The sequence below is a fragment of the Micropterus dolomieu genome, linkage group LG18 (genome assembly GCF_021292245.1).
Source record: "Micropterus dolomieu isolate WLL.071019.BEF.003 ecotype Adirondacks linkage group LG18, ASM2129224v1, whole genome shotgun sequence".
NCBI classification, from domain to species: Eukaryota; Metazoa; Chordata; class Actinopteri; order Centrarchiformes; family Centrarchidae; genus Micropterus; species Micropterus dolomieu.
Genome location: NC_060167.1, coordinates 11,459,739 through 11,470,857, shown reverse-complemented (window position 1 = coordinate 11,470,857; position 11,119 = coordinate 11,459,739). Strand labels below are relative to the sequence as shown.

General features: G+C 40.1%; 1 protein-coding gene across 2 annotated transcripts in view; it reads right to left on the bottom strand.

Moving 5' to 3' along the window:
• Nucleotides 1-1,192: 1,192 nt before the first annotated feature.
• The window catches only part of phc2b (polyhomeotic homolog 2b (Drosophila)), a 40,689-nt gene continuing 30,762 nt past the window's right edge, over nt 1,193-11,119 (bottom strand). For both annotated transcript variants that reach the window (XM_046028838.1, XM_046028837.1), the window contains 6 exons: nt 6,698-6,909; nt 5,297-5,426; nt 3,312-3,417; nt 3,084-3,198; nt 1,908-2,232; nt 1,193-1,796 (listed from right to left, as the gene is read on the bottom strand). In XM_046028838.1, the coding sequence (XP_045884794.1) occupies nt 1,642-1,796; nt 1,908-2,232; nt 3,084-3,198; nt 3,312-3,417; nt 5,297-5,426; nt 6,698-6,909 (1,043 nt within the window). In that variant the 3' untranslated portion in view covers nt 1,193-1,641. The remainder of the gene's footprint in view (nt 1,797-1,907; nt 2,233-3,083; nt 3,199-3,311; nt 3,418-5,296; nt 5,427-6,697; nt 6,910-11,119) is intronic.

Genomic DNA, 11,119 nt, shown 5'->3' with positions numbered 1-11,119 from the left:
ATCGATGTCACAAAAGCTGCTTCAATGGTTTCTCTGCATTCAAGCTTTGTATTCAAGAGCTTTGAGAGTCTTATTGTGAGAAAAGGCAAAGAGAGCATCTACTGAATGAAAATGAGCAAATTAATGAAAGCAATCTTTTGTTCCCAGCCACACATTCAGTCACTTCTTTCATTCACACGCTAACAAAACGGTACAAAAAACATCTCTAATAATAATAAACTCTGACTTCACTCATGTTTGTCTCAATGCTTCAATTCAGTAATGACTGTGCTGCAGTGTGATCCAACCTATGCACAACTGAACAGGTAGTGCACTTTAGCACTACTACTTCTTTCAACTTTATTTTCTTCACTGTTTTTTAAACTTAAACTCCCCCCCGAGGCCAAATCAGACATTTACACCCGATATTATCATGGAATCTGTATATAAATGTGTTATCTGGATAATGACATTTGATAAAAGCCCTTTGCATGTACACCTGGTATTAGTAAGCACTTGTTATCTCAAATCTGCATTATGATTAGATCATAATATGCAAATTTAGGTACACAACAAAGGACACAGCATGTTTAAGGTCAAGGAAATTGATGCTGCTTTATGGGTTCCACTTACTTCTCCTTTGCACAGGAAAAGGTCATAAGTAGCTTTTTGACAGGCAGCTTGAGATAGCAAGAAGAGACCTTTGTGATCTTTCACCTTGGCTGGGGTGTTTTTGTTTTTTTACCTCCAAGAATGTAGCCAAACAGGGGAGCCCTGGAGGGCTAGGGGTCTAAGGCTCCAACCATTAACTGCAATGTCCTTTGTTGCATGTTTTCCCCTGCTTCTCTATACTGTCGACTCCCTAATAACAGAATAAAAAACGCCAAAAGACAGTATAGATGGCGTTTACACCTGGCTGACATTTGATCACATCCAAATCGGGTCTGGTCAGATATCAGATACAGCCAGGTGTAAAACAAATATGTTCAACTCATTTAATGTAGGGCTGGAACGATATGGCCAAAAATGTTATCATGATAAAAAGTTTTATATCTATCGATATTGATAATTATCACGATAAGTGTCAAATCGTTATTTCTTTTGAGTTTAAAGGCTGATTTTTGCTCCTGATTGAAAGTTGAAGAAACCTGATTGTTAACTGTGGTTTAAACTCATCTTTATGGTCAACACTTCAGGCCAAATAGTGGATCATTTCACAAATCTGAGGTAAAACATCAATATTTACTGAATATTTATTAAACATTTGTTATATTATCGTTTTGTTATTGAAAAAAAGTGTATCGCAATAATTATTGTTATTGTCCAGCCCTAATTTAATGTGAGGATCAACATTCTGGGATTTAACACCGATGTCATTGTTTCTACCTACCAAAGAACTACTTAACCCCTGTTAGTGCTGCAGCTCTAATATGACCACCATCAGTCCAGCGAATGACAAAGTTTACATGGTCACGCGAGTACTGAACAGACAGGTGAATATGAGTGCCAGCTGAAGAGAGGTTCTCTGTCAAAGCCGAGGTCATGGTGCAGTCAGTCTGTGTTGTCAGTGTTACAATGACGCATCACTTGCCCTGTGCCAAAGTTTTACACTCACACACATACTCCCAAGATAAATTCAGGAGAGCACAACACACTTTCCTGCTAAGAGTCTTTGAGCATGTTGATGCGTGCAAAGATCTTGAGCGCAGGTCCCAGTTTAATGTTCATGGTGCTCATGAGGTGGTCCTCCTTTAACAGGAGCAAGGCCTGTCCATCAATCTCCTGAGAGCGAAATTCATCTGCTATCTCCTGACAGCCTGCATGAACAGCAGAGGAAGGAGTAAAAGCTGCAGTTAGTCATACGTAACACAGGATTTATAAGGAAAATAATAATCTGTTTATAATGCTTTATGAGTGCGTTTCCTGACCTGGCAGTGAGTGGATGAACTCATAAACTTCTTCCACATTCCACTTGGTGGGGTCGTTGGGTAAGAAGCGCTGACAGAGTGAAGGTACATCTCTCCCTGCGCAGCCCTCCTGGTCTGATGCCCTGCTCGGGTGCCGGTGGACGGGGACCTGAGCTGGGGCCGGAACAGGAGCCAGGGGTCCTGAGCTGGCAGCCGACAGAGGAGACGGCGGCTCCTCGTAGCTGGACATGTCCGAACACGGGCTGGACTCCTCCTGACTGGGCTGTGAGGGATGTGGTGAGGATACAGAACCGCCAAGAGTCTGCTGTGGTGAGGGGGACAGCTTCTGGAAAGGAGAATTTGAAAAATTAATGGCTTATCAGTAAAACACTGCTGTGTCAAACACAATGTTCCAACAAAAATTAAAGGGGCAATAAGTAAAATTTATACTGTGCAATAACTTCAAATGAGTATAATTCCCCTGCAGGTTGTTGGATCAATACCAATGCCTCGACAATTATTTTGTCAGTTGCTGAATCCTCTGGATTTTCAAACTCACTCCCAGGTCCAAACATGAAACAAAAGCACCACCCACTGGAGGTTCAAGACCCAACCCTCAAGGCATTACATAACTCAAAACATTTTGGCTATAAACCTAAATGGATTGCTCTTGAGCCAAAAAAAACTAAATTTTTACACATTGTAAAATAGATTGAGTGACATTTCTATATAATTTCTGCTTTCATTATGTAAACTACTTGTCTCTATTGTAAAAATATTTTAATAACTTGTGCCATTACAAGTTTCAGTATTTCAAGGGAGGGGACGAGCTGCTTAGTACTATCAAAGGATATCTAGAAATACTATGTCAATGTCTTGGATAAGTGGCAAAAAAAACAAAAAAACAACCAAAAACATCTAATCCAGTTGCTTTTGATCTCTATATGGACTACAGGAGGCAGAAAATCTCTACTACTGGTCACCAATAAACATTGACAAAGATCACAGAGTACTTAATGACCCTTTAAAGACAGAGGGAGATAATCTGGCACCGGCACAAATGATGCTTAAATTCATTAAAAAGCATGAGGCGTGAAAAGTGCAGGGTATAAAATGTGCAGTGGAAGCAGTATCTGATCGGAGGTAAAGTGTTGATGAGGATGTTTTAGAACAGTGAAGGAGTGTGTGTTTCCATACCCGCTTCTTAGCCTCTATACTGGAGCGGCCCTGAGATCTTCTACGCCAGCGATTTGTCGGTTTAGTCCTCTCTGGATGGAAAAGTCCTATCCTCTTCGTACAGCCCACATTGTACCTGTCCAGAAAGGTCCATTATTAGAGCTTATCCTTTTTTTCCACGTTACTATAACTGGCAGAAAAACTATTTGGTTTTATATTTCTTCTCGTTTAAACAAAAAGGAGACTTGCCTCTTTGCACAAACCATGGAGCAGAATCTTTTAGAGCCTTTGAACGTGTAGGCAAAGTCGACCCAGCCACAGTATTCACATGTCAGCTTGGGTTCTTGCTCTTTTTCTGTGTGCAAGAAAACAGCATAAACAGAAGACACTCAAAAATAATTTATCTTCTCATATGAGACATTTACTCTTTGAAGAGTGGCATCACCTCTGACCAAATAACTGCGATCACGCACAAAAAAACTTTAGTAAAACATTTCAGTTTATATAAATGTATTGAACATGTTGACTATTAAACTTGTTTAAAGGTTCCGTGTGTAAGTTTTAGTGGCATCTAGTGGTGAGGGTTGGGTCACTATGCATTCGCTTGGTCTTCGGAAGAAATAAGTACTTTATAATAAATGTATTAATTTTAATGGCAGTAATAAAAACTAACTTTGTACCTTTTCTCCATGAGGCTGTACATTAATTTAATTTCTAAATCCAACAACAAAAAGGCTGTGTATGTCAACATATGGTCCTCTTAACATCTTTATATAATAAAGACTACCCCTGGCAAAGTCTTCTTGCATATTTGTATACTGTTCTGTATACTTCTTTATTTCCCATGTACACTTTATTCTTCTTTTTGCAATAAAGATTTGAGGAGGAACAAAAAAAAAAAAAAAGAACACTCCGCTAACTTTCACCATCAAGTTCTGCCGCTCGCTCTCTCTCATTCGCTTGGCAACACACACACACACACTATGCAGGGAGCTAGCTAAAAGTTAAAATCAATTACTTGGGCAGTGATATCATTGATATTAATTATTGTGTGACATTTAAGAAGAGTGGTTATTCATTCCGCAGAGGTGGCATGCCGAATACAGGGAGAACACTAGTCTCCGCTATGTGCACGCCTTTTGCGTTCTGTTAACATTACATGTTATCAATTAACATTTAAATAAATAGATTTTTTGACATTTGTTAATCGAGTCAGAATCTTCCACGTCCGCAACACATCTAAGAATCGATTCTTTCTCCCACCCCTAACTACTACTATATACACTTCTCCTACGTAGTGATGAAAAGTGTGCTGTAAAGCAGTTTGTCCGTTTGGGCTACTGTAGAAACATGGCAGCTCAACATGGTGACGTCCATGTAAGGATGACAATATTAAAGTCACCATTTCTGCTCCAGAGATAGAAGATGGTTGAGGTTCAGTGTGTAGGTGTCATTCACAGCTTCATAACTTTTGTTTTTCCTGAATTTAAAAGACAACAAAGTTTTGGTGAGTTCATTTCCACTTAACAAATCGTTTTTTGAGGAGTTTCTTTTAGGGAGGCACTGATCTGATCCAGTGTGTTAAACATAGGATGCTGCGTCAATGGGGATGGGTTGTTTTAGGTACTGGTGAGACATTAATTTTCTATCCAGCAAGTCCAGTTTGAGTAACAGATTAATGCGTTAAAAAAGTACAATGCGTAACAACTGAGTCTAATCTCCACCTGTCGAATTCATACTCCGGGCTCAGCAGCCTCTCAGTGAACCAGACACAGCCCTCGAGAGCAACAGAGGGCAGTTTGATGACAGGGAATACAGTAAAGAGGTGATTTACAGCTTCTCTGACCAGTACTACAACTCCGGGCGCAACAAAGGCACGCTGCGTTCAGGCGGGGACAGAAGAGCCATCAAGCAGGACAGGAGCAAGAGGGAGGTCGGGCATCAGAGAAGCTAATTAAAACTAATTAAAGGTTTATTCATACCAAACTAGAGTTGGGGATTCTCAGTGGAAAGACTAACCACGACAGTTCGATGAGTTATTTTTTTCCCTGTTGAGTTTGAAGTTTGTCAGGACAATCCTGAGATGTTTTGCCAGAAACCCCTGTGTTATCACCCAACAAGCCCTGGAAAGGAGGTGGATTGGTGAATCCCATAGTTTCATGAGCACCAGTACAGTGAGACACAAACTTATATACACAACCCACTGTACTTGTGTCTAATACTGTTTGTCTCACCTGGCTCGTTCATGTCCTCAGGCTCAGAGTCAGTGTTTGCTGCATTGCTGACCGGGGTTTTGTCAGGGTCTGAGGAGAGCTGATGATCCAGCTTCTTTGGGCTGTCGATAAGAATGGGGAGACGCTCCACCTGGTAAAAGGAAGAAAGTATTATAAAATATATACAAACCTACCAAAATGATACGCTTGTTGTTCCAGGAATAAGAAATAATAGTTGTGATTACTGTGAGAGTTGGACTGCTTCCTGTGTATAACTGCAAAGCCATAATTTTGACAAATATCACAACAGCAATCTCAAGTGCAAAGACAAGGGTGTATTGGTCATCGTCATTCCTTTCGTCTATACTGGCTGTAGAGCCATTAAAAAGAGAAAAAATATCATTTTTGGGCGGTCTTCTATTAACAAACTACTACTGGAAACGTTGGCAAGGTAAGAAATGTACATTCACTACTGCTGAAACAACTTTGTCAAATATTCAATTAGCAGAAAACTAATCTGCAACAATTGTGAATGAATGAATCAATGAATTGTTTAAGTCATTGAATCAAGCAAAAAAGGCCCAAAAATCTCTTGTTCCAGCTTCTCAAATGTGAAGATTTGTTGCTTTCCTCCGTTTTATATCATTTAAAATTGAATATCTTAAAAGGTTTTGGACTGCTAGTCAGCCAAACAAGTAATTTGAAGATGTCACCTTGGGCTCTCTTGTAATAGGCATTTTTTCACAGTTTGACATTTTATAGAGTAAACACTAATTTATGAATAGAAAAAACAAACTAACAATCAATAACACAAATAGTCATTAATGACAGTCAAAACGATCATATCCATGTATTTGCTGTGTAGATAGGTGCAGCTCTGTAAATATACTGGGCATTTACACCTAATGCCCAGTAGGAGGCAGTTAGTGCCAATCCTACAAATTACAACAAGCACATGTCATTATGTTGCACCACAACAAAAGGCTGTTCAGTCTAACATCTGCTTTTCTTTTTTAGTGATTAAAGAAGATGTGATGATACAAATGTCAACCACAGGTAAACAGACACACCGGAAAAACAATAAAGATACAATAACATTAATAAAATCTAATTTTAAAAAGGGAGATAACAGATTAAAGAGGGGAGTTTTACGCCTCGAGTTGCTGCAGTGTGTGGGTCATTACACACACACACACACACACACACCTCCATCCATCCGTACTCCTTCAGCTACAGGGTCTTACTTTACTACAATTAATGACTGAATCAAACAGAAGCTGTGAGCTGTCACTACTAGTAGTAGCAGAGGGTTTGTGTGTGCGCCTGCTGACAGCTCCCTGCAGGCGGGTACACTGGAGAGTGTGGTGGCTTTGGGTTGTTTATCATGTCTCGCTGCTAGTAAAGCTGAGATCGGGGACTTACACACACGGGGAACGGCTCAGCTCCCTCCTGGATGACAAAGCCTTCTATGACATGTGTGAGGACCTGGGGCTTGACGATGGCCTGAGGCGGTTTGTTCTCTCCGTTCTGCGGCGTACTGCCCGTCACAGTGGGCGCCTCGCTCTCATTTCCTGAGGTCATGGCTGGAGGTGGGGTCCCAGGTGCAGCGCTCTGCCTCTTGGTTGTGCCCCCTCCTGACCAAGAAATGAATATCATCCAGTTAATACTGTATATGAGAACAAAGTACTCTGAGAGCTGGTCATCAGTGGATTGATTTCAAATTAAATTAAGTGTTTCATAAATCATTTGTCATTCAAGCAAAACTTCCAAACGTTCTGTTGTTACAGCTTCTTGAATGTGTGGATGTGATGATTTTCCTTGTCAAAAGTCATCATAAACTGAATACTTTTGCCACAAAAACAACATTTAAAGACATCACCATGGGCTTCAGTATTTTCTGACAGTTTATAGATCAAACAAATAATCAAGAAGCCAATCAGCACATTAAATGACAAAGAAATTAATTATTTTTTGCAGTCCTAAATGAAATAAAGAAATGTATACCTGCAATGTGGAGGGTAAATAAAACTACTGAAATGTCCTTAGAAGGATGACATGAACAGCTAAAGCTTGAATAAAATCATTGTTTTTTATTTTACAAGCTAAAAAGCGGTTTGTCTTTATATAATCACAGATTACAGCCCTTATGCTTTAGATACTATGCTCATGAGGTTATATTATTCAAAACAAACACATCATATCACATTACAGCCACCTATGTGCAAAATATAATCATATCAACCTGCCTGCTGATTAAAATAACTATTCATGCGTCGATCTAATAATAATCAAGTGACCTACTGGCACATTGTCGATCAATAACGAACAGCAAAATCCACAATCAGAACGACCTCTCGGCTCACTAACACCCGACAAAGCGAAAGTAATCATTAACGCTTTGTCTGCTTAAACTCCACCAGCGTGAGAAAAGTTTTCTTACCGCGCCGACTTCCGCCTTGTTCAGAGTCAAAACATGCGGGGTTTCGCTTGTGTTTGTTGTTGTAATGACCGGATCCGACATACACCGACCTGCAGCTGCTGCTGTGTTAGACTGTGACCGAGTTTTACGCTGCAGTGCCGCTTCAGAGCCGTAGAAGGAACCAGGACCCGCCTCCCTGTTTCCTCCCACAGCAGCTAACGTTAGCACGTTTGGTCCTCCTGCAAGACCGCATGCATCAACAGTGAACCTGCGCTAAGCCTCTGAATCAAAAGGAGGAGTGTCTCCTGCGTCAGACTAATACTGCACATGCTTTATTTATATAAACAATAACCCCTTTTTAAAACTACGTCCATTGAAAAGGGACGAAAAACGTGAGGCATGAGCATATGTTCTCAGCAGGGCCACAGGATACAGTTTTATGTTCCATCTGTGAGAGCTTTTTGGTGTCTACCCAACAGTTTTTAATTATTATATTAGTTCTTAATTATGATGATTTCTATGTTTTATTCATGTGTTTGATTATCTTTTCTGTACCACTGCCTGGGACACATTCTGGTGGTGCTAAGGCAGCATTCAGACAGAAATGAAAGATGCTGTGTGGGGGTGTTGTTTAAGGTAACCATGGGATGATATGAAATATGATCCAGCAAGGGAGTTTGAAGCATGGATGTATTAAGAGAACTGGTTACTGGCCCTGCCACTTACCCTTACAGCCAATTGGTACACCATAAGCATTCTTCCAATAAACCACCATTATAAAAAGGGATTTCTGTAAGCCCACCTCAAACTGCAAACAAATATTGTGAAATTTTAAACAAAGAAAGTTTTATATTTGCTAAACATTCCCATAAGCCTAGAGAAGCATTTTAATGTGCGTACCGTCATCCTAATGTAAAGTCTATAGGCTGTGTGTGTGTGTGTGTGTGTGTGTGTGTGTGTGTGTGTGTGTGTGTGTGTGTGTGTGTGTGTGTGTGTGTGTGTACACACAGACTTTCACAAGTGAAGCCAATGTATAAGTGCCTTTATTCTTTCTAACGGCCAGCAGGGAGCGACTCCACTGGTTGCAAAAAGGAGGTCCCATTGTAGAGAAATCTATGACTAAATGACCATACTTCTCACTTGATTCATTTCCTCAGTAAACACTTGAGTTTATGATCTCAATTCTTAGTTTCAAGTCTTCTTCAAGACAGGATAATGTTAATTTAATAAACTATGGTCCCGTTTAGAGGAAAATGGACAATGAAGTATGGTATGCTTTAGGGCGGGACTACCTTATGATTGACAATAGTTACCATGGCAACCTGTCAATCAGGCTAGAGATGACTCATACGCTTTTTCACCACCACTGGTTAAATTTACACAGTGCAGTGGATAGTGAGTCGGCTGTTAATTTTTCCCGGTAATTTTGTTTAAAGCCTGTTTTTAGCAAACCAAAATTAGCATCCCGGTAAAAATCACAGTTAAAATGAATTACGGATGCAGCTTGCTAACCAAGCTAGCTAGTGCAACCATCTCCTCCAAATATTGCCAGGTTGCAAAAGTACCTAGGTAAGGACTACTAGCCAATCAGAAGCAGAGTAGGGTGGGTCCTGACAAGCTTGTAACCATGGTGTTGGTTCAGCTGTATATGTTCCCAAACCAGCGTTGCAACCTAGCCTGGCGCAAGAGTTTCAGAGTGGTAAGTTATTAATCTGTTAACACATTTATCTTTCATACGTTAACGTTTTGACTGTCTCTACATCAAAGTGTAGGGAGAGTGGGGGTGAGGGAGGCAGCGGGCGGGTGTCACTGTGTATGTGCTGCAGCTCAGTGTGTTTCTCCACCAGCGTTTTTGAGGGCGTGCCTGATTAGCCACTAGGTGACCATTAAGACGTGTGTTAAGTGACACAGATAGTTTACAGAAGTTAAGGCTGGACAGCAATCGAGCTGTTTTCAGGCAGTTCAAAAGCAGTGTTTTCTGTAGGAGATGGTAACTCCCTTTGGGATAGACTTTTCACTTTGCAAACCTCTTACATGCACAAAAAAAGATATATAACACAATAAAGGAAAGTGAAAAAGCCAAAAATCACCTCTTTAAATACTTCAAAGAGAAGTGACAGTTTCTCTGGATATCTGTTAGCAGAGAGCAGGGCGGAGGTCAGTGCAGATAATAGATATATTGCAGCAGGAAACCTTGTACACTCAATAAGCCACTTTGACTGAAAAACAGCTTTTCTCTGGTGGCTCTTTTCTTAAATGTTACATTTTCCTTAAGAAAAAAAAAAATAAATAAAAAATAAAAAAAGCTGAAACCTATCTTCATCAGCCACTGCAGCCTGTGGATTACAGAAATAGTTTCCTGCTCTGGTGGTGAGCAGTGCACCTCCACGGCACATCACACCAAACTCACTGCCCCTACAGAATGTCAAGTTTCATTTTACAAGAAACACAGCGTTAGCACCATTTCCAACCGATATCACCATAGAAACTGATCCCTGTCAACACTTATAACAACGGCACACACTAAAATAATTTTGTGCTCAGCAAGAAAAGTATAGTTGCTGCATGACTACAAACCTTGGACCATCTCAAAGCTACGGACCATGAGTCAAATCACTTATCAGAACCTGCTTTATCCCTTTTATCTGAATCACCTGGCTGACAAGATGTGCACAATAAGCAGAAAATGCAGTATAAAAACATTACTGATGACATTTCTGGGATTTTCCCGATACATGCAGCTAAAGAAAATAAATATATCAAAACAGTTTGTCCAAAGTTTAGAAACCTTGATTCTTTCGAACAACCGTCATAATAGTTTATTACACAAGCATGCCTCAGACGTCTAATGGACAAAAGTTGTCACAGGTCCCACCCTGCAGGCAACATGTAAATCAACAGTCATGAATGCTTTTAAAGTATCATTGATGAAAATGGTGAACAACAACCTACTCACTCTTTGTCTTTGGACAGTTTTTGTTAAAATGTCTAACTAAACCCCTGTACTATGACTCACGGGTTTATTAGCCTGAACACCTGTACAATCTTACACAATCCAATAGAATAGCATTTCATTTTGAGTGTGTATTTTAATAAATCCTCTTTTTGTGATGTTTATACTGTACAGCTGTTGTTGACATGTTGTCAGAAAGGATGTAGTTAGTGGTGGGGGTGTATTAGATTGCTTTATGTTGAGATGTGTTTCTAACTTTTTGCTCCCTGTATGTAAATGCTGCACTGTGGATGTTGGTCTCAGCCCCGCTCACCGTTGGCTAGGCAAATACTACAAACGATCACAGGAAACAGTGTGTGCCAAAATGTTCCCAATATTATTTACAGGTAACAAATTAATAAAAGCAATACATTTACATTAGAGGTCTGGTTATATTACTGTATACACTCACTAATTCCTCAATTTGCTTTTT